At 38.5% G+C, this 24,388-nt stretch overlaps 1 protein-coding gene across 1 annotated transcript in view; it reads right to left on the bottom strand.

Annotated features, from left to right (window-relative positions):
* IRAG2 (inositol 1,4,5-triphosphate receptor associated 2) overlaps positions 1-24,388 on the bottom strand; it is an 80,754-nt gene that overhangs the window by 37,576 nt on the left and 18,790 nt on the right. Inside the window, 11 exon segments of the mRNA XM_057491290.1 lie at positions 4,079-4,241; positions 4,662-4,776; positions 11,888-12,051; positions 13,056-13,157; positions 13,879-14,013; positions 15,660-15,759; positions 16,575-16,639; positions 16,741-16,800; positions 18,122-18,178; positions 20,227-20,304; positions 22,887-22,937. Coding sequence (XP_057347273.1) covers positions 4,079-4,241; positions 4,662-4,776; positions 11,888-12,051; positions 13,056-13,157; positions 13,879-14,013; positions 15,660-15,759; positions 16,575-16,639; positions 16,741-16,800; positions 18,122-18,178; positions 20,227-20,304; positions 22,887-22,937 — 1,090 coding nt within the window.

Here is a 24,388-nt window from a genome sequence, read left to right as displayed (position 1 = left end):
TTTCCAAAAATAGGAGAAAAGGTCATCAAGTTTGTGGAATGTTCATACAAAGAAATACGACTCATCCGTGAAAAGGGCATACCAAAGGAACAGAGATAAATAGGCTGGGGGAAAGCAGACAGACACACACAAATACATACCGTGTAACTCAATTCTAGAATAAGCTAAACTAACCCATCAATGTCAGAAATCAGATCAGCGGTTGCACGTTGTGGTGGTGGAGGTTGGGGATGGCGAGTGGCTGGGAGATAGCACAAGGGAACTGGGCTTACCAAAGTCCTGTGTTTTGAGGTGCATTTGTCAAGCTGGTTAAGATCTGAGCATTTTATAATACGTTAATTATGCATCAATAAAAAAGAATTAAAAGATCCCAAGAACAAATAATAACAGGGTAAGGAAGACCACTGAAACTGTAGAAGCAACATTGTAACTAGAGCACTAACTCACAGTTATTAAATTATTAATATCTACGAAGATAACCTTGACCACAGAGACGAGCATCTTAAAATGACTAAGGGCTGCCTCACAGATAACTAGAAATGCGTAAAATCAGCAGAGTAGACATGCCGGTGTCCCTTTAAATGGCACAGCCCCGGAGGGGCGCTAAGAAAATGCAGTTGGAAGTTGAACTCTGAAGCAGCCGGACTGGGAACCTGAACGCAGAAGGGAGAAAAATTGGCCACAAGCTAGAGAGCCCTGCAAGGCCGGGGCTGCGCCCCTCTGCGGAGAGAGTCCCAGGTACAGACCCTTGTTTTTGATTTTCTTAAAATAAAGCTGAACGGGCTCATGCTGCCTGTCAGCAGCCACGCTGAAGGCTTTTTCCTTTCCTGCTGAACGTTACAGTTCTATTCCTACCAATCCAAGCCCTCTTTCCAAAGAGGGCTTCACAAAATTGTGAATAAAACGATTTAACTTCCATCTTATACGAACATGTCATTTGCGAACTGTGAATGAGGTAATTCACGTCGTACAAACAGGTTCTGGCAGAACAGAAAGTACCAAGTATGGCCAAGCATGAGAATGAACAGATACTGCATTTGTTGGAAGAAGATGCCCAGGCTCAGAGAGGTAAAGCGATTTGTCCAACTTAATCCAGTTCCTCTTTTGTAGACTGAGGATCAGAATACGGGTTTGTTCAATTTAAATCCCATGCTCTTAATCATCGGGCTGTACTGTCTCCTAGATTGTTTCATCTACACCTGCATATTTCACTGGGGAAACCACAGACCCCTTCCAGCAGAGCTGGTGAGCAAACTCTATTTGAGCCTGGGTTTCTCCGTGGTCCTCGCGCCAACACCGATCTTCCAATGCCTCAGTTGCCTGAATCCCCCTTCCTTATCTCATTTCCCCCTTGTGGTGTACATGAGACTCTCATCTTGCATCTGCCCTCAAAGCCATATGGCTTTTCTCTGCCGCACCCCTCATGCCCTCCAAGCCTTGACCAGCAAGCTGGAAGAGTTTCCAGTGAGACCATCCAGGTTCTCAAATCTACAAAGTTCATACAGTTCTATGTTCAGATAAGGACTTACGTATACAAGAGCTTCTCAGGCTCGCTCGCCAAGGAATTATGATTTCTAAAGGTAAGTCCGTGATGGGCTACTACATGAATGCCTCGGCAAATATTTCATGTAAGATGGGCAAAAAGAGGATGAATAATAAAAGGGTAACAGTTTTGATTTGATCAGCTAGTCTACGTTTCATGTACATTAGATTCACCCTAGTAACTCGGATGCTTACCCTGGCTCTAAGAAGCTTTCTGACTTCCTTTTTAAAGCAAACCTCCGCTTACACATCCCATACTTCCTATTAACATATGAAAATACAGATGAAGGGAGGAAGCAGGAGAGAGAAAATATATAAGTAACCGTTCAAGAAATTTAGCAGTTCTGATGGCACATTTCAAGGAGGCAGGTATGTACACATAAATCAGTCCAGTCCTGGTGGCAACTGAAAATTTGAACAATACTGTTGACTCAACAGTACATTGAGGATTTCTAATCAAATGTCATTAACAACTTCCTAATTCCAGTCTGTCATTGACCTGAACCTTTGAACAAAACAGTTGCATCCCACACAATTTGCTGATGAAACTTTCTTAGATGCAGCAGAAAGCAATTGCCTTAAATGCCTGGTGACTGTACTAAGCTAACCAGAAAGTTTCAGATCTAAATAGATTGAGATTTTTGTTTCCTGACTCAGAATTCAAACAGCATGTGGTGGCAGGGGTCATGGTGGAAAGTGCAAGAACGTGCTGGTGTGGCAGCTCTTCTACCTCACTGACATTTATTCATTGAACAGCAAGCTAGTCTACGTTTCATGTACATTAGATTCACCTTAGTAAGTTGGATGCTTACTCTAGCTCTAAGAAGCTTTCTGACTTCCACTTCCAGTGGAAAATCTGCTGTACAGAACATTTCAAAAATACGTGCTGCCTTAATTTCCCTCTTCTTGCAAAGGTTGGTTTGTAAAGGCATTATTAGAAAGAGCTCCATAAGCAAATGATCTTAAGGGCAAAATCTTGAGTGTATACTTTCTCTGAGCAGCAAAAGATATAAACAAGTAACAGAGTTCATAAACTGGGCATTTTATGAACAACTCCAGACAAAGAGGCATGCAATTTACTTTATCCAGACAGAAAAAATACATGCATTCAACCCAGCACAGCATTCATACTCTATTTTTAGTCATATTTTGACCAATTACCCTAAGGAGAAACTGGGACAATAATAAGTTCATAATATCAAGAATGTACATTTGGGGATAAGTTTCAAAATTTGACTCTTCCAAGAAGGAACCTCAAGGAAATCATGGGGGGTTGGGAGAGCAGACAAATTCTTATTTTTATAAAACTATGGGGGGCGGTGATATAATATTGATTTAATCAAAAGATAAATATGACTGGGCCAAAAGACCAGTCCTCTAAGCACAGTATCTAAAGCAAACATGCCATAAATCAAATTTGGAATACCTTATTATTCATGTCTCAGTATGAACACTTCCAATCACAGGGAACCTTCACTGCCCTCCAAGCAATCATAAAATAACATACATATTATGTAATTAAAAGCATGCATATGTTGTCTGACAGAGTTAAGCAAAGTAAACTGATACTCAGAGCTATTGAAAACTAGCAACCTCTGCAAGGTTTAAAATAATAATAAAATAGTGAATAAACCACTGCTATTTGAGAGCCAGCTAATTCTTTTACACTCTGAAACATCTTTCTCACATAACAGTAGAAAGGATACAGTGAACCCAAAACAGACACAACCTGGAAATTTCCATCTCTAGCTTACCTTAAGTTTCTATTTAGTTATTACGTGAACCAACAACTTTCTATAAAAAGAATATTTATATTGCTAGAACAAAACCGGCTGAATAAAAGCAGTTGTGTGATAAATGGTCAAAAGAAAAAAAAAGCTTTCATGGGGTCAAACTACGTTTTTTTAAAATAAGCTTATAAATAATCTGACATCTGTACTGAGACAATCTTCTCACCTAAATCCTTAACAAACACATCCATTAGGTAGTGCACAAAAATGACAAATATGCTTTTTTAAAGCAAACATACATATGTAAAGAACACAATAAAATTTAAAAAGAATTTTCACACATATTTAATATTTTGACACATATTGAATTCATCCATATTTTGCCCAACTCTAAAATTGCTATTTAAAAACAAATAGAGAAGCAAGGCTTTTTCCACCATGTGATGGGCACGAACTAGCTAATAAAATCAGGCTAGACTATGTAAACAATTGGCAAGTTTAAATATCCATGTGTATAAGATTTTTTTCCCCTTATTTACTTTTACTGATATTGAGAAAGTTTTATTTCATTTCTAAAGAAATTCAATTTATGATAAATAACCAAAAGGGAAAGTGAATGGTTAAATCAATCTCCCTAGCCACTAGGCAAACCTCCCTGAAATGCCTGTAATACTGCCTTCTGGAATCCCTCCGTTGTCATAAATGCAGTACTAACACAACAGCTGTCGCCTAGAAAAATGGCTGTAGTCCTCCGGCGCCACCCCAGAGTGGGCTGAACTGGGACTTAATGAATATGTGCTACTCACTTGTCCGTTTTCGTGTCTTCTGTTCAAGTGTCTGGCAAGTGTTCACTAATTCGGTATTTACAGCCCGGAGAGTCCGTTGTTCCAAAATTGCTCCCTCTAATTTATGCAGCCGAGACTCAGCTTTCTCCCTGGCAGAGTGGGCTGCCTGATCGTGATCTTCAACCTGGGTTTGCACAGTTAATACCAGACTTGAGCAGCGTGTCCGGGAAGGAAAGTAATTGAGCGCTCACTCTTATTATGCACTTGAAACTGAAAATGTGCTTTTCTTCTCAGGGAAGTGATAAGCCTCTACTGCACTTCTGCAATTCTGTGTTTGCATGGGCTTCATATGCCTGAGCTATTTCTACACTGGTAAAAGTCCTGATACGTCAAGTTGCCTCTTTCATCAGCAGACTGTTGACACCACCTCTTTTACAACTCCCCCCTTACTTCCTCCGCTCACTGCTGGGCGCGAGGGACTGAACTTCGCAGTTCCTCTTTGTTTTGTTTTTTTTTTGTTCCGCCTCCATTTTTATTTCATGGTTTTAGGACATCTGAGGAGACTTCCCCTGAATATAATGTAGTGAATGAAAGGCCACCCTACCTGATCCTCTGTGTCCTTCAGCCATTGGCTGGCTTCTTGAGCCTTCTTCCTGAGGATGGCTTCATGACTGACAGTATCTTCTTGCAGTTTTTTAATGGCTTCTATTTGTTTCTTCCTGGAGTTAAAAAAAAAAAAAAAGTCCAAACCACAAGCTGTCAGTGACATTTCAATGAAAAGCCACCCCTAGGAAGTTGTGACAAATGCAAATTTAAGGCACTTCTTTAGAGATCAGAGGACAAAGTGATACTAAGAAAATAATATAAATGCCTCACAAATACAGAATTTTAATTAAAGCAATCCTATTGACCACTTAGCCTGATACCCTCCCTTTACCACTAAGGACATTCAGTTTCCTATTTTACTCTGGAATATTCGGTTTCAAGCTACATTCCTCATACTTATTAACATTAGTCACTAGTTGATTAGAGGATGGGGCTACCAGGAGGCGAACGTGACAGGTGCAGTATTTACACATCACAGCTAGATTTTTCAGAAAAGGAAAGAAAGTAAAAGGGAGGGAAGGGAAAGAAAGAAAAGAATTAAGGGCTTGTTTCATGACCTTAGCCTTTCTCTTTGAGCTTTGATTTGTCAATCATGGCACAAATGTGTGCCGGGTACAGGAAGTGCTGCTTCCCAAGCTCAGACGAAAGCTAGCTCTTCATATTTCCACTCCATGCCTCTCTTCTCCGAGGCCTTTCCCCTTTCCTTCTTCCTCACCCCCAATCTTAGTGTTATGGTAACTCTCTTTTGGATCTGCCCCTAGCCCTGGATCTGACCGCATCCACTCTCTGTTAGGTGATGAGATTAAACTCTACTATGTATTAGCACATCAGATGACTATCTGGAAACTGGACGTCAATAAAGATCTAGCTTAAGGGGTTGACAAAACTCTCTCTAGCTGGGAGTTTTGAAGTAGAGAGGAAGACAGGGTCAGGTGTAGGCCTTCTGTGTGCCTCTCAGATGTTATACATAGTCAGGAGCCCACTGTAACATGGCATAAATCTAGCCTGATACCAGAAGGCCCACAGGAGAGACAAGGTATGGTCTCATAGACTGCTTTGCCATCATGGCAAACCAGCAAACAAAACCCTCAACAAAAATAAAAACTACCTAAACACAGATTCTACTGATCATTGTTCAATAGGTTATGGTCAGTTTTTAACTTTTTAAAAATTGTGGTAAGAACATTTAACATGAGATCTACTACCGTCTTAACACGTTTAAATGTACAATACAGTATTGTTAACTACAGGCACAATGCTGTACAGCACATCTCTAGAACTCATTCCTCTTGCAAAACTGAAATTCTGTATCCACTGAATTGCAACTCCCCATTTCCCCCTCTCTAGACCCTGGAAACTACCATTCTGTGAATCTATTTTAGATACTTCATACAAGTGTAAGTATAAAGTAGTTGGCCTTCTGTGACTTAATTCACTTAGCATAATGTCCCCAAGATGATTCATCCATGTTGTCACATGTGGCAAAATTTCCTTCTCTCTTAAGGCTGAAAAATATCCTTTATTCATTCATTCATCCACTGATGAACACGTAGGTTGTTCCCACATCTTGGCTATTGTGAATAATGCTGCAGTGAACCTGGATGTGCAGATAACTCTTTGAGATTTTATTCTAAATTATTTTGGATTATATTCTCACAAGTGGGATTACTAGATCATTCATTTTTGGAGGAACCTCTATACTGATTTCAATAGCAATTGCACTATTTTATATTCCCACCAAGAGTATGCAAGGGTTTCAATTTCTCTACATCCTTGTCAACACTTGGTGTCTTTTACCTTTCATTTTTTTAAAAATAGCCTTCCTAACAGGTATGATTCATTCATCACTGTGAATGACTCACTGTGGTTTTATTTGCATTTCCTTGATGATCAGTGATGTTGAGCATCTTTTCGTGTACCTGTTGACCAACTGTATGTCTACTTTGGAAAAAATGTCTATTCACGTGCTTTGCTAATTTTTAAATTGATTTTTGTTTTGTTATTGAGATGTAGGTATTTCTTATTAATATTAACGTTTTGCCAGATACATGGTTTGAAAATATTTTCTCCTTTCCAAAGTTTACCGTTTTACTCTTGTTAATTCCTTTGTTGTGCAAAAGCTTTTTAGTCTGACATAGACCCACTTGGCTATCTTTTCTTTTGCAGCTCGTGCTTTTGGTATCATATACAAGAAATCATTGCCAAGACCAATGTTGTGAAGTTTTTGCCAAATTTTCTTTTAAGTAGTTTTACAGAATCTGTAGATCACTTTGGGTGCTATGGATATTTTAACAATATCAAGTCCTACAAACCATGAACAGAAGGTATCTTTCCATTTATTTGCAACTTCTTTCATTTCTTTCAGTGATATTTTATACCTTTCAGTATACAAATTTTCTCAGTTTCTTCTGAAGTATTTTATTCTTTTGAATGTTATTTTGAATGGGATTTTTTCTTCTCAGTTTCCTTTCAGATAGTTCAGTGTTCGTGTATAAAAATACCACTGATTTTTGTACACTGTAACTTTGCTGAGTTCATTAGTTCTAACAGCTTTTTGTGGAGTCAAGGGTTTTCTATATTTAAGATCATGTCATCTGCAAACAGAGATGATTTTATTTCTTTTCCAGGGCGGATGCCTTTTATTTGTTGTTTTCACTTAATTGTTCTAAGACTTCAAGTGCCATGTTGCATAGAAATGGCGAGAGTGTGCATGCTTGCCTTGTTCCTGATATTAGAGGAAGAACTTTCAGTCTTTCACCATTGAGTATGCTAGCTGTGGACTTTTAATATATGGCCTTCATTATGTTGAGATAGTTTCCTTCTATTTCTAGTTTTTTGAATATTTGTGTGTTGAATCTTGTGGAATGCTTCTTTGTATCAGTTTAGATGATCATGTGATATTCTTCATTCTGTTAATGTGGTGTATCACATTAATTTATTTGTGTATGTTGAGACATCCTTGCATCCCAGAGCTAAATCTCACTTTGTCATAGTGTATGACTGCTTTAATGTGATGTTGAAAGTAATTTGCTAGTATTTGGTTGAGGAATTTTGCATTTATATTCCTCAGGGTTATTGGCCTATAGTTTTCTTTTCCTGTAGTGCCTTTGGTTTTCTTGTCAAGATAATGCTGATCTCAAAATGAATTAGGAAGTGGTCCCTCCTCTTCAGGTTTTTCAAAAATTTTCTGAAGGATTGTTATGCATCTTCTCTAGATGTTTGGTAGAATTCACCAGCAGAGCCATCTGGTTCTGGATTTTTCTCTGTTGAGAGATTTTTAAACTGCTTCGATCTCCTCACTAGTTGTTGGTGCATTCAGATTTTCTGTTTCTTCCTGATTCAGTCTTGGGAGGTTGAATGTTTCTAGGAATTTATCCATTTCTTCAAGGCTGTCCAACCAGTGGGTATATAATTGATCCTTTTGTGTGTGTGTGTGGTATTAGTTGTAAGATCTCTTCTTTCATTTCTGATTTTGAATCTTCTCTTTCTCTTAGTCTAGCTAAAGGTCTGTCAATTTTATCTTTTCAAATAACCAACTTTTAGTTTCATCAACTTTTAAAATTTTTAAATAGTTTTTCTATTCTCTATCTTGTTTATTTTATCGCTAATTTTCATTATTTCCTTCCTCGTGCTAACTTTGTTCTTCTTTTTCTAGTTTTTTGAGGTGTAAAGCTAGGTTGTTTGAGATTTTTTTTGTTTAGTCTAAGCATTTATCACTGCTAACTCCCCTCTTAGTATGACTTGCTGCATGCCATAGGTTTTGATATGTTGTTTTCATTTGCATTTATCTTGTTAGGTCCATTTGGTCTATAGTATTGTTCAAGTGTGCTGTTTCTTATTGATCTTATGTGTCAATGTTCTAACCATTATTGAAAGTAGGGTATTGAGGTCTCCTCCTATTATTATATTGCCATCTATTGTTTCTGTTCTGTCAATGCTTGCTTTATATATTTAGGTACCCTGATGTTGGGTATATATATGTAATTGTGATATCTTCCTGGTGAATTGATCCTTTTATCAATATAATGTCCTTGTCTCTTGTGACAGTTTGACTTAAGTCTATTTCATCTGATGTACATATAGCCACCCTGCTCTCTTTTGGTTAGCTTTTGAATGGAATGTCTTTCCATCCCTTCACTTTCAGCCTATGTGTGTTCTTAAATCTAAAGCAAGTCTCTATAAGAGAATAATGACATATATTATAGACAGCATATAGTTGGGTCTTGTTTTTTAAATCCATCCAGCCATTCCATATCTTTCAATTGGGGAATTTTTAAAAGTAATTATTGATGGGGGGACTTACTGATGCCATTTTGTTGTTTTCCATCTTGTTCTTTTGTCCCTTTTGTCATCTCTTCCCATGTTCCTTTGTGTTTCATTTTCTTTTTTTGTATTGATATGTTTTGATACCTTTAATGTGTCTTCTCGAGGTACTTTCTTTGTGGTTATCACAGGACTTACATAAAATATCATTATAGCAGTCCATTTCAAGTTGATAACTTCAAGCAGATACAAAAAACAGCATTTTTATTTCATCCCCTACTTTGTTATTTAGGTCACAATTTACATATTGCTATATTAACATATTTTCATAGTCCTATTTATAATACTTTTATTTTTTGACTTTTATCCTAAAATTGACTTACCCATCACTGTTATAGCATTATAGTATTCTGTATTTGTCCATATATTTGCCTTTACTAGAAGATGTTCTACTTTAATATACTTTCATATTGCTGTTTAAGCTGGCAGGAAAATTTCATAAAACATTTACACTTACTATATGCAATGGACTCATACTTATTTTTTTTTAATGGGTCATAGCCCAGTATATTGATTTTGGGATCTCTAATTGGTTATCTTATTGAAAAAACTCCTCTCACTAGCCCCACTGCTTTCACTCTCATCCTTTATAGACAATTCTCTACCCAGCAGCCAGAATATCTTTCAAAACACAAGTCATATTACTACTCTGCTTGTAATTCTCTTATAACTCCCCAGCCACCCAGAATAAAATCTCAATTCCTGAAAACAAACTGCAAGTGATAGCCCTGACCCATACTGATCTCTCTGACCTCATCTCCTACCACTGCCCAGTACTACTCCACCCCAGCTATGCTGGCCTCTTGCTGCTGTTCAAACATACCAAGCTCCTTACAACCTCAGGGTCTTTGCAACAGCTCTTTCTTTTGCCTGCAACACTCCCTAGATCGTCACATAGCTCCCTCTCTCACTTCATTCAGCTACCCGTGCAACTTATTGCTCCTCAGACAGGTCTCTCCTGGCCATTCTTTCTAAAATTAGGTCCTCTTGCCCCCTGTCATTCTTGGGTTTCTATCCTGCTTTAACCTCTTTCCTATCATTTATCACTCCTTGACCCTATGTAATTATATGTTTAGATGTCCACTTTCTGTGCCCCTTCATAGATACTAGTTTCATGGAGGCAGGTATTTCTGCCTCATTTTTATAATCCCCTTATAGAAAAGAAAAAAGCCTGACAAATTGCTGAAACTTGGATATTGTACAAATGATGACATGCTTTTCTCCAAGAGCTTTGTGTTTTCTTTTCCACTGCCTCCCCTTCCCTCACTCACTCGTTTCCACTCCTCAGTGCTGGAGTCTACGTATCTTGAACCAGAATGGAAGCCTTCTCCTCCTCAGCAAACAGCCACTCAAAGTTTCCCTTTAATAAATAAATCCTATCTCATCTAAACATAGTGTCTCTCATGCCCGTAAAACACACCACTCATTTTCTTATTCATGGTTAAAAACCATACACAAATCACTGTGTGTGTAACCTCTATATGGTTTTGTCTGTTTTAAATGATGTCTAGAAGGCAGAAGCTACCATCCTTACATTGTAAGTAGTATTTTGCCCAATGATAGGTTCCCAGAATTTTTAAAAATGAGTATTAGATCAGATTTTAACAAGTAAATGGTGGGGGATAAATAGTTGAAAGAAGATGGATTCTGAAGTTGAACATATCTAGGTATGAGTCCTGCTATCCCTTAATCCCACCTGGTGACCTCAGATAAGTTATTAAACCTCCCTAGAGATATACGTATTCTTAGCCTTACACCCAACAAAGTGAGTGCTTGACAAATTGCACCTACTATTATGTAACTGGGCTGCTTGTATGTCTCATACGATACTATAGAAGATTCACCTAGAGATGACTCCAGTGTAGGTCTCTCTCCAAATAGTTCTTGGTTGCTAAATAGAATAATTTCAACGCTCCCTTTTGTGGAGGTGTATCTGTGTTAGGAACTTGCATATCCACTTAACCCACACCTTTACCCCTCTGGGGAAGTCTGGGCTCTGAGCTTCTTAGGGAAGGCAGAAAGGCACTCTCTTGAGAGTTCTTTGTGGCATTAACCTGTCTCTGCTATCTAGTTTCCTTATTTGGGGGGAGTAGAATACTTTCTTCAGCTATTTTCTTTAAGTAACCTTGGTCTTGACTTTATTAACTTCACTCAAATTCAGTATACACCCGTGTTTATTCATTCATTCAAAAAGCATTTCTTAAGGGAATGCTTAGAATACTACAAGCAGCTATATAAACAGTGATTAACAAAATATATATGATTGATCTCGTTTAGTATGCCATTTATAGAGTATACAGATACTAAGAATTTCCCCCAAATCATAAGAATTACGCTAAGAGGAAGGATAAGATGGTAAGTCACTTTACACTTAGAGTCCTCTGTTCCCTATGACTTATTTTACTTTAAATTTAATTGATTAGTCCCCAGTGTGAGGCATGGGGAACATGAAGCCAGTGGGGTAGGAGCCAATAGACCCAGCATCAAGTTCCTCCACTAACAGATTCATAGATTTGCCATTAATAACTCTCAGATCTTGATCAATTCACTTTACATCCTTATGCTTCAGTCCCCTGTAAAATTAAAAGGTTTTATTAAATGATCTCTAAGGCCCTTTGTAGTTAAAAGAATTCTATATTCTGTCATTCCAAATTCCTTCTCTAAGGAAAATGAGTCACTAGTCTGATTTTCACAGATTGTAAAGTCCACTATTTGCAATTTTTAATATATAATTTCACATTATTTTACAGTTCAAAATTTTCAGATGAAATGTCTTCCCTAAAAAAGCATTATTTGAAATCAATGTGCACAACTCAAAAAAAGTAAACTGGATGTCATGGCACAATCAAAAATGTGTCATGTACAGAAAGCATGGGTTTCTAATATATAAATGATCATCACCTGGAAAGAAATTCTTTTCTGAAAGAAAAATATTCCAGCCTGAATCTCTTCAAAATCTCTGTCAATTTGACAAGCTGTTTATCAAGAGATTCTCTGTGCTTTCCCAAGTTGTTCAGCATTGGTATACAAAGGGTTTGCTTTTCTTCCATGATACATTTGAATTCCTACAAGAAAAGTCACAAACAGACTCACTGTTTCTGTGTTAAATATAGATAAACAGAGAAGCAATATAAAATGCTGTGGCCATTCCAAGCTCAATAGTACTTATTCTTATTAGACCCTAAAATTCTAATTGAGCAGATACCAATTCTCAATTGCCCAAATATTTATAACCTCAGGTTGATTATCTCAATGTAAGTACATATTAGGTACCTATCATGTGTCTACATTGGAGCTTTTTTTTTTTTCCTGAGATCAGAGGGTCCCTGACAACTTCAACAATCAGCACAATTGCTTCAGAACAGGATGGGACAAGAAAAATGCAATAAAATCACTAAATAAAAAACGATTTAAGAATAAAATAAAATGTTGATTAGCATATGCAAAAGCGACTTAAAAATGGTTTGGCAAAGGGGTTGAAATTAATATTCCAGAGTTTTCAGAATTTACTTCTTGCTCTAGCTTATCTTAGGGGCTGATAGAGGTTAGGTAACTGCCTGGTAGTCAAGAAGTAGAGATAACTGATGGAAAAATTAAAGAGACTCTTTTCATATGCTTCCTATCTAACAACCGGGAACAGTTACCTAAGAAGTTTCCATTTTTCCAAAATTGTGTTAATTTCTGGCGTAATGAACCTGCCAGAGTCTCAGGAATAAGATTCTTTTGCACAATAATCATTCTATCAAAGTGGGGAAAATACAAACAGATTAGCCAGCTCTTACAAGAATTTAAATGCATTTTTTCATTGTCTTATTTATTCTTTGTCTCTCCAACACACAGCGCATTCCCTCACACTCACTTTCTTTCCTCACCCTCACACACACTTATCCTCACCCCACATTGGCTGATCCACGTATGCACACTCACGCCCATCCCCACACACTCTGTGCACATCAGACCAAGACAGCTGAACATTACAGGAAGGTCTTAGAAACAGCACCGCATAGAAGTATTACCTGGGTTAAGAAAACAAGAAAAAACCAGAAAATAAAAAAATATAGAAACTTACAATAAGCATGTTCTTCCGCTTTTCTTCCGCAGTAATTTCTGTATTTGTTACCCTCTTTAAATGGTTATAAATGAAGGTTTCAACTTCAGAAACTTCTTCATGCTGGAAAAGAGTTCCACATCTTCAACTAGGAATTCAGGTGAAAAGCATACGCTATTATGTAAGAAATAATTTAGACCAGAGTCCTCTGTGTAGGTAATTCAGGAAGACTAGAATGGAAAGAGTTCTTTCTCATCTAATGCCACCCAGTGATTTTCCTTTATCCCAGGATGTTGCCATGTGTAGATAGTAACTCTCATCAGGTGCTCTGTCTATGCTGAACATTAACAGACAGAATCATTTTCCAGAACCTATCTATTTTCATTCGCCTCTCAAACAGAAGGAAACAAGCAATTTCATGGATTTTTCATTTGTAGAACTAAATGCTACATACTACACACTAGGACTGTGAAAGGGACTGGAAATACCAAATGAAGATGTTCTCTGCTTTCTCTAGAGTGTCCAGTCAAAACTCAAAATGGAAAAGAGGTAAGCCATTGGCTAGAAAGAAGCTGTTCAACAGATATGTCTTCAGCCCTCTGAGTATGAAGATGGAAAAAAGAGTCGCAAGCAATCTGTATCCAATGGCCAACCCATTAGTCCTGACTGACCCACACTAGAAAACTAACTGCAGGAAGGTTTGAGAAAAATATCTTCATAGTAGGATTTATTTGGGTCTCAAAAAATACACAGACATGTCCTCAGGAAACAGGCTATATAGGCCAGTTATCTGCAGACATTCCTAGCCAATGAAACACCATGATATGCACACATTGCACCATACCAGCTCCTGAAGCATAGCTGTGAATTCCACTCCCTTTTGTTCAAGGTCTCTCAGTAACAGCAGCATTCCTTGGTCCATCATCGTGTCCAGAGATGACAAGCTGATTGAACTGCCCTGACATTCAGTCTCATTGTTCTGAAACAATTACCAAAATGTCCACAACTCTGTCATTCTAATAAAGAACATGCTTTAGTTTTATTTTATGAAAACGATGCCCATGGGTCAGTGTGATTGCTCCCATCAAAAAGGGGGACATCCTCAAAAAGCTGTTTCTATTTTCTCTCTGGGATGGCTTCAACTTACCATTTATTCATTTGTAAGGAAAATCATTTATCCAACAGATAATATTTCTATGGGTAATATCAACCGGTATGGTTCTAATTTTATGAAAATAGGGGAAGGTGAACAAATTCACAGAAAACAACAACTTTGTGAGGGGTTGCCAATAAATCCCACTGTAGACAGACTGGTTTCTTTTGCTCCCTTTCGTTCATAGAAGACACTCTCAGATGATGTTTCACAAGGCATATTCTTTACACTCATCTCAAAGTCCCTGCCCCTGTCATATTTGAGATATGACAGTACCACATTTGTCTTTCCTTTTGCTGTCCACTAGAGAAAGGTCCGAGAGCTGTCATTTCCAGATTCCAATTAGAAGGCAAACTTCTTCATCCATCAGCGGGGTAAGCCTCAGAGCCAGCACGTCACCAGCTGTGTAACCCCTGTCTAGTAGGATAGAACTTTACGGCTGGCATCTTGACATCATTATTATCCCAGAGGACTTTGCTTCACTCAGTCTGGCAGTTTGGCTTGATTTCAGAAACACCGTAAAATGATGAGTACTTGAAACAGAATATCAGGAAAGCACAGCCCTCAGCAGAATGTCCAAGGCTGCCTCAGACAGCTTCAGAGGATGGCGACATATGTCGTCCCTGCATCCGTGGCAGAAATTCCTACAGTGTTTGCCCCAAAGACATTCTTCCTCTCCTTTCAAGGTCATATCACAGCTGTCAACGGGAGGGAAGTTCTGACATACCCATCATCCACAGACATGGAGAGCCCGTCAAAGTGGCAAAAAGAAAGCAATTTGCTAAGAAAGCACTGCCTGGCATAACAAATGCAAAGCTGGGCAGGACACAGGAGGGAAGATGGTATGGAGGGGCCCCAACACTGTGTGCCCAGGAAGGTTTCTGCTTGTTTCCTCCCATGTTGTAAATAATTGGGTCTGCCTACAAGACTGAGAGGTTTTAAAAATAACTCATTTTGTCATTTTAAATTGAACCAAAAACCTATAAAAATGCTCATTTCTGTTCAGACTGTATTAATCAGTGGCACTAAATTGGGTTGGTACAATTACGTCCTGTAGTAAAGACATTTTGTGTTGTTTCTGAGTATCTTTGGTTTGGATAGATGTATTTACTTTGGGGATTTGTGGAAATACTGAAAAATTTTTCATGGATCTCTACTGCGACGTTTAGGACCCCAGGCCAGTGATCAGTGAAGGTCATTTATCATGAAAAATGTCAAGAATATAGACCTTTCTAAAATCCAGATTCACTGGAGGCACACTCCACAAACCCATCCTTGAGCCTGATGATATTTTTCAGCTGTAACTTGAAAAAGGTCCATTCTTCCGGGCTAAGAGACTAGTTAGACTTGGATTCTAAAACCCTCAAAAACGCCATGGTTCCTTGTCAGGAAGCTACAGGCCTTCACTTAATAGTAAGTTGTCCCATGTGGTGGTAATTTTTTAAGATTTCCATTTGATGATAATTACCTACCTCTGCAGACTGAGCAAGAATGAGTTCACAGTGCAGGGATTTTTCTCCTTCAGAGATGATGCTATTACGTTCTCCACTAACATTCAACTGGATCCCTTTTCTTGGGGGAAAAAAATAATAGTCAGTTCCGTTAGGTGTCCTGCCACCATTATATTCTAAGTCACCAGAACAGGGTTTGCCACCAGTCAGGAAGCAGTCACATGTGCCAAGGATTGTGTAAGGTACTTAGCAATACAGAGAAACAAGACAGAGTCTCTGCCCTCCAGGAGAAACACAGATTAGTGACTCTAGGTGGTTGCAAACAAATTGTCCACACCTTTTCCTTTTTTTTTTTTTTTTTAAGAATTAGAGTCAATGGTTAAGATTTAGAAAATTCCACTAAAAATCTAAATGTCTGGCTTTTCTGAAAAAAATGAAAAGATGTAGCAACCCTGGGCCCATCTATTTATTGTTGATGCAACAATTAGCTGGAGCTCAGCAGATCGGCCCCCTCTGCCTTTATCTAGGTAACAACTCTTCCCATTTGTCACTCTGGTCCTGTAAGTGTGTGCAGTTACCCATTGACCTTACTCATTTTTGTTATCTGAGTGGCTCCTGTGGACTCCTGGACGAGCATATTTCACATATGCAGAAATAAATGATTATGATACAGGATTATGTGGGTTAGGAAAGAGCTAGCAACAGCCTGCTGTGCATGCATTCCAAAGAATTATGCTACTCAAGGTCAGAGAAAAGTAAGGGAGGGTCGTGGAAAAGTCGTGAAGGAGTTCTCTGGGAGCAAAGCAGGGAAAATGTCACTTACAAAGGTGCACAAGAAAAGGACATGGCATGAGGAACTGCCTGGAGCTCAGGAGGCCAATGACGCAGGGCAAAGGCGTGCGGGAGAGGGCCGGTGTGCGCTCGCTCTGTACTTACACAAGGAGCTCCTGCTGCAGGCGCTGCAACTCCTGAACCAGTTTGTTTTTATCCCCTCGTAAATTCTGGAATCACATAAATTTGTCATACATGTTACCCTAGTGGAGGATTTACATATGCATTTCAACAATCCCACCTTGCACGCTATGAGCTGTTGATGGCATACCTCTATAACGTTCCTGTACTCTACGATGGTTGACTTAAGTTCTTCTATACTTAAATCCTTCTGAAAGTAGGAGAGAAAATAGCAAATAAATGTAGGAGCCCACCAAATCATATTTGTTGGATTATCAGTCTGAGCCACAGAAGAACTGTAAATGCCCAAAGACGGTAATCTCATTAGATTGATTGGATCCTACCAATCTCATACAGAAAAACTGAACCAGTCTGTGTTAGGGATAAAAACCAAATAAAAAGTATGGGACAGCAAGGCAGCTATCTTAAACTAGTTATCTAAATGTATATCTATATCTAACATATCATTATGTTCTGTTTGCTTGATCCAATGGGATCAAACCCTGAAGGACAATTCTTAAGTCCAAGCCACAGTTGTATTTATTATCACAATACATTTAAGAAAAAAATCAGTCTACCTGAAATGCCTAATAAATAATTAAGGCATCTAATTTTATCTAGTTTAAACAGTATCTTTTAAAACCATGGTTCTATACTGCAAGAACAGAGGGTACAGTCAGTGTCTGGACTATAATGTTATGCCATGTCTAGCATGGTGCCTGGCACATGGGAAGTGCTCAGTCAATACCCTATAAATGCTGGGCAGGAGTGCAAAGCGATGGAAAGCCCAGAGTTACGGAGAAAGTGAGCAGCCAGCACGGCCACAGTGTCACTACATGGGGACAGAGCACCCATGACGAAGAGATAAAGCTGGTACAATGTTCAGTATCCTGGTCAATGTCCACATGCCACGGATGACGCCTTTGAAACATCACAGGGAAAGGAAAAGCAGTATTGCTCTTTCTGCACTTCCCTGTCTTCGAATGTGGAAGTTAATTAGCTTAGGCTGTGCCCTTCTTGTCTTAAAGCCATAAACCTGACCAGCATCTCTGTAGTCAGTATCCTTTGTAAGCAGATACAAGGATATGTAGATCATTACCTATCCATCCATCAATCAAACAGGGTAGAAAATAATTTGGGGACATATTCTTCCTTATCCCTAAAATGAATGAACTGCATGCACACTGGTATTGCCATTAATTAAAACTGCATCACGAGTACCTAGCCAAAGACTGGTAACCTGGCACTCTAATATGCTGCAGAAATGGTTTCACACACCAGAGTTTAGAGAGGAAATGGTAAAATTTATCCCACTTGGAGAAATCAGTATTCTTCACTCATAGGAATATTTGTGTATGATAAAGTATGATAAAGGTACATTTATAGAATATCAGATACATATAGAATATTCATGCGATAGAACTTTAGAATCGTATTTGACTGAGAGTGAAGTTATACAAAGAACCATCTCCTTTGTGATTTGGAAAGAGCTAGCCAATCCCGCAGGACTCCATGGCGGGAACATTACCAACCTTCTGCAAGCTTGCATCCTTATTAAGCAAAGTGTTCTCATACGTGTGTAACTGCATCTGAAAAGAAAGAGATGTTGGAAAGTCCACTGGGAGGCTGCCTTGGTAAAGGACAGTGCCACAAAGTCATTGCAGTAGGCAGACGTGTTTCTGAAGCACCTTTAACATGCATGTGTTTCTCCCCTTATAAGGAACTTTCCTGTCTGCCTCTTACAACCTTAGAGGCCTAGGTCATTGTCCTCATTTTACCAGTGAGAAAATCGAGGCTCAGCACTACCCAGAGGCTTGCCCAATGTCACGCACAGTAAGTGACAGAACTGACTAGGGTGTAAGTCTCTGGCCCCAGCCAAGTGCCTTCCCGACTCTTTCACACCTCATATAAGAAGGCATAGAGAGTCTTCAATTTTTGGTGAAATTGAAAATTTAGACAGGGCATGGACACAGAACTCCATGTGGACAGAAAGAAGACTTTTCTCTCTTAACGACATAGTTTTAAAATGTTCAAGATTTCTTTTAGTTCAGTGAATATACTGAGGATGTATCTGTTTATTCAAACCAAAAGCAAGCTCGTGGGCAGAGGCTTCTAACTATAATTGATAAAATATGTATATTGATTGAACTGAAAACCTAGAAAAATAATCATCATGGTCAGAAGTACAATCATTGTTATAATCATATATATTTGATATCTCTTTATAGTTCTAAAGGTATCTTGACATAATCATCTCATTTGAATTTCCCACAAGCTTGTGGGTCAGGTAGAATATGTCACACCCATTTAGCAGATGAGAAAACTGAGACTTAAAAGACTGACTACTTGCTTGAGGTTATAAAGCCTTTAAGTTGGGAAGACAGGATTTGAACCCATGCCTTCTGGCTCTGTCCACTAGTTTACGACAGTTGCATTTTCCAAAGACATCTTAGAATAAAATTAATTGAATGTGTAAATTATAACTGCTACAATATACATATTACATATACACATGTGAAATCTGGCCTTTTCCTAGGAAACTTGATAATTCCACATATTAGATATGAAATTTAAAAACATCACTTCAGACATACACTACCACAAAAAACATTGCTCAAATAAGCCATTAAAAATATCAATAAGCATGACATAAATTCCTGAATTCCTTCTGTTTCCTGATAAGAACATATGGTAGACATAGCAAAAATACATACTAAATTTTGGCCTTTTAGACGCAACCTGAATAGAAATCATTTCTGTAAGTTATCATTCCTTAATTCATCAAGGATATTTTCCCATTTCCCCTCATTTTCTGCATTAAGAAGGTACAACAGCTGAAATTTTTCCTGACTTGGGGATTCACAAAATCAGACACTATTAAATTAGAAGTTGCCACTACAATAAAACAATATTTAAAAAACGGGTTATCATTTGACCTAGTAATTCCATTCCTAGGTAATCACGCAAGAAAAGTGAAAACATGCCCACACAGAAACTTGTACATGAAAGCTCATGGCAGCATTACTCTTAATACTCAAAGCAGAAGCAGCCCAGATGTCCATCAACTGATGAACGAACAAAATGTGGTACATACATACAATCAAATGCTGTTCAGCAACAAACAGAAATGAAGTACTGATACATGCTGTAACATGGATGAACCTTGAAAACATTATTGTCAGTGACAGAAGCCAATCACAACAGTTCACATAACATGTATGATGCCACTGATATGAAATGTCCAGAATAGGTAAATCTATAGAAATAGAAAGTAGATTAGTGTTTGCCTAGGGTTCGGGGGCAATGGGGATTAACTGCTGAAGGGATTTCTTTGGGGATGATAAAAATGTCTTAAAATTGATTTGGGGACAGTTGCATGACTCTCTGAATATGCTCAAAACCGCCGACCTTTATACTTTGAGTGAATTTATGGCATGTGTATTTATATATCAGCAAAGCTGTTGGTAAAAAAAAAAAAAAACCAGAAACTGCCTTTTATATAATTCAGACATCTTGAGGAATACAAATTTCAAACTTCATAACCAAAGGTTATCATGCCAATGAGTTCTATACCCCTTCATAGAATAAGAGGGTTTGACAGAAGACAATATTTTACCAGCATGTGGGAAGAGCTTACTTGGCGCTCTGTCTCGGTTTCAGAGAGCTCCTCAATCTTCTTTTCCAGTTCGTATATATCCGTAATGTTTTTAGTATTCTAATATAAAATAAGATAGTATTCTGAGAGGCAGACCAAAAAAAAATAGGAGAACATCACAGTCTTTTTTAGGAAGTGGTATTTTCATCATTAACATCAAAATCCATTTTAAGCTAAGGGATGAAACTTTAGACTCTGTCCAAAAATACCACGATCCCTTTCCCATGACCATCCAGGAACACTCTTACTAGTCCCTTCTTATCTTCCCTTACACCTTGGCCACTCATTCCCTTGTCATACCTTCAAATACGTCCTTACCAGCAACTACGACCTCTCCATTTTCTTAATTGCAAGCAGCTCACTCTTCAACTGGCACTTCGCATCTTTTCAGATTGCTTCTTTGAGCAGCAACACCCTCAATTGCCCCTGGAGCCTGTAATCCATTGATCCTACCCCTCCCTACTTATCCTTCTACCTTGCTATGAACTCAGTCCCCTTTGCAAACTACACCAGCTTCCCCACCTCACCCCCACAGGCCAACACTGGCTGACCACTTGGTTTTGTGAATAAAGTTTTATTAGAACATAGCTGTGCCCAGTTGTTTTGTATTGTTTATGGCTTCTTTCCCACTAAAGTGGCAAGACTGAGTGATTGCAACATAGGCTTTTCAGTCAGGCAAGCTTAAAAATACTTGCTATCAGACCCTTAACAAAAAGTTCACCAACTCCTGGCTTATTTCATCCCCTCTCTCTCCTTGAACTTCTAATACCTCCCCCATCACCCTCCCTCTCAACTGATGACTTTTCTTTTATTTCACTAAGATTTATAAACAGCCAGAACCTCCACATTACCTGAATAGATAACAAATGCCTTTGGATAAAGTACAAAGCATTTGCTGACCTGACCACTTCTCCCCACGTTTACTGTTACTGCTTCAGTCTAAGCCTCCATCCTCTTTGGCCTAGATTATTCTCACGGTTGGTCTCCCTGCCTCTTCCCTTGCTCACTACTGATAATTCTAAACCCAGCAGCCAGAGTCGTCTTGTTACAACAGGAACTGGAGCACGTTACTCCTCTGCTCAAAACTGTTCCAGCTCCCGTCTCACTCTGCAGACAGCCAGAGCCCATGCAGAGCCTAGATGAGACCCTCCACCTGCCGCCCTGCAGCTCTTGCCACTGTGCCTTCTGCTGCAGCCACGCTGGCCTCGCAGACAGGCTGCAGCGTGTGGACTGAGAGCTCGCTGTTTCCTCTGCCTGGAACGCTCTGCCACAGATAAAGCTCCTTGCCAGTTGTAACCAAATGACTAACTTCCCATGCTACTTTTCCTAAGCACCCTGGTTTAAGCTGCATTCCCCCGCAATTTTGTTTTCTGCATTTCTTTCCACCATGGCTCTTATCACCATCTAACATGCAAGCTCCATGTGGGCTATTTTGCTTAAGCTTGTATCCTCAGCATCTAGAAGAGTGCCTAGCACATAGAGGTCTCCCAACGAATATGTGTTAAATACATAAAGGAATGAAAGTAACTACTCAAACCCTCATGCTGTTACTCTTCACGTGCATCCAATTTTTACCTCCTAAAGGAAGCTCAGTGAGCAGTGACATATGTATATGCCTTTTCAAATGTGAATCATTAATTGCAATACTACCTCATGAGAAGGGCTCTCAATCTCCTTCCATCTCAATTCTAAACGGGCTTGCTACAATTCTTTTATGCTAGTCAGTCATCCTACATATGTAGAGAAAAATAACTTACATTGGGAGCTTAACTGTAAAGAACTAGTTTCACATAATCCTGGCCTTGTAGCTGTAATACATCTGAATTTAATGAAAGGATTTTTCTCCCCTTTAATTTTCTTTTCTAACCCACTATGAAATTTTTTTAATGCCCACTTGGCCCATATTTTGGATAACTCCCCAGACTATTCATCAGAGCTTAATAAATACCCCTGATAAATTTACATAAAGCCCAAATAAAAAAACTGTGCCTAATCCTTAACATTCAAAAGGTTCCTCTGGAGAGTTACCTCCAAAATAGTAACTTACTAGTAGTTTTATTACTTGCTCTTTCAATGCTTTAATTCTGTTGCTTAAAAAATGGATTGCACGGGATTTGTTTTTTTAGAGATTTTACTAATATTTCCTAACATATATGAGGCATATTATGGCTAATCAAATGTTTTCACATGCAATATCTTAATCACCAAAATAACTGTAGGGAATATGTATAAACCTGAAACAACAAATGGCTTTTTCAATGTCAGCGTTTCAGTGAATTTAAGATCTGGGTCTTAGACTCAAGATTTTTGCCACCTACTTCTGTGGGATAATAATGGAAAATTATTAGATAATGACTACATTTTCCTTCTTGATTTGTCCTCTTTTTAGGTAGGTTAATTTCATCTTAAATCTGAACTTCTTGAATCCATTTCTTCCACAGATAATTATAAAGGTGGTAACATATTTATGTCCAGACCTGAAAATCCTATCCACTCTTCTTTCCTTGTCATCTGATAAAGCAACCTGGCCTTTGGCCCACAAGAAACCGATAGTCACATGATTTCTATTTCACACAGATCAGACCATGACTGTATGATTTTAATATGTTTATCTGTGCTCATGTTTAATGATGTCAACATACCTCTTCTTGGAGAATCCGAATCTCAAGAATCAGGGCCCGGTTTTCTGTCTCCTGATTCATTGAGAAAAGTAATTTAAAAGTATTTAAGAAGTTTATTAAGTACCACATATTTACCTCCAAGGTTATTCAAATTCTTCTCCTTAATCAACTTTAAATTTAGCATTGACATCAGCAACAAGCCTACTCCGAACATATCCTGAACACTGGGTTAAGCCTTTGGCTGGCAGCTTTTTGGCATCTGTGAGAAGCCACTCTTCTCCTTGGCTTAATCTAACTACGGCGGTTGGCAAGGGAAAGACAACAAAAAGAAAAGGAACAGCCTGGCTTCTCTCCCTGCAACTTTACCACCATCCACTTATAACAGGTAGTGTGAACACATCTATTCAAACAGCAACTTGAAATCACAGACTACAAGCTTTCTTCTTAAAGCTGTGGATATTCCCTGATTCAACCTTATGAGAGCATGTGAATATCAAAAACTATTTTATAATTAAGAGCCCCAAATTCAGAGCCATCAGAAGAAAAAAGTATTCCGGGACAGGGTATATGTATGCCAAAATGTTAATGGTAAATCTTGTGGATAGGATAAGGGAAGGATTCTGTGGGATTTTATTTTTTCTTTTTTAATATGCATTTCCTTATTTTTATAGAGTGGACAGATATTACCTTTATAATATAGAAATAAAAGGGGAAACATCTCAGGCTAGGATATCAATGGTATAAGAACAAAGGAACACACACACTACGTAATTGGAATCACAAGACCTGGGTTCAAGTCTAGCTTCACCATGAATTAGATAATTGACTTAGAATAATCAAAACATCTCTGGACTTGACCTATAACTCTTTTAATTTTTTAAAATGAAGAACAGCAAGTTCTGTTCTACCTCATTGAATGTCTATGATGACTAAACTGAAATATTAACAATTCTTTTGAAATCATGAAACACTATAAAATGTGAAAGATTAGGATTGTATATACAGGACTCTGCCCTGTTAGCAGTAGCAGCTAATGTTATTGAGCCATAAGAGGAAAGAAGACATTGTAAAATATGTAAGTTCATGCTTTACATATATGAACTCATTTAACCCTCCAGCCCTACTGTAGTTCATTCCCATGTCACACATGAGGGCACAGAGGCTTGAAGGGATTATATGGATGGTGTGAGCAGCCAACTGTTTAAATTGTATGAACATCCCTGGAGTCAGAACTTAAATGCTGGCAATGTGACTCCCAAGGGTGGGAGTTTGACCGTTTCTCTGTATGGTGTCCTGGTGGTCCCTACTTGAGTCCTTCCTGAAACATATTCATAGGGACTTGCAGGGTTCCCTGACACTCATGAGACTTGTCCCACATTTTACTAGTGAGGCAAAAGCTAAGCTGTGTTGACTGCAGAAGGGTCACAATGACACAGGCGGGGAGCCCACGTCTCCTGATGACTTACAGACCTAAAAATAAATGATTTTGAATGACTTTCAGCTGACTCCCGCCATTGTTTGCA

The sequence above is a fragment of the Manis pentadactyla genome, chromosome 14, assembly GCF_030020395.1.
Source record: "Manis pentadactyla isolate mManPen7 chromosome 14, mManPen7.hap1, whole genome shotgun sequence".
NCBI classification, from domain to species: Eukaryota; Metazoa; Chordata; class Mammalia; order Pholidota; family Manidae; genus Manis; species Manis pentadactyla.
Note: the sequence above shows the minus strand (reverse complement) of the source record. Positions and strands in the feature narration are given on the sequence as shown.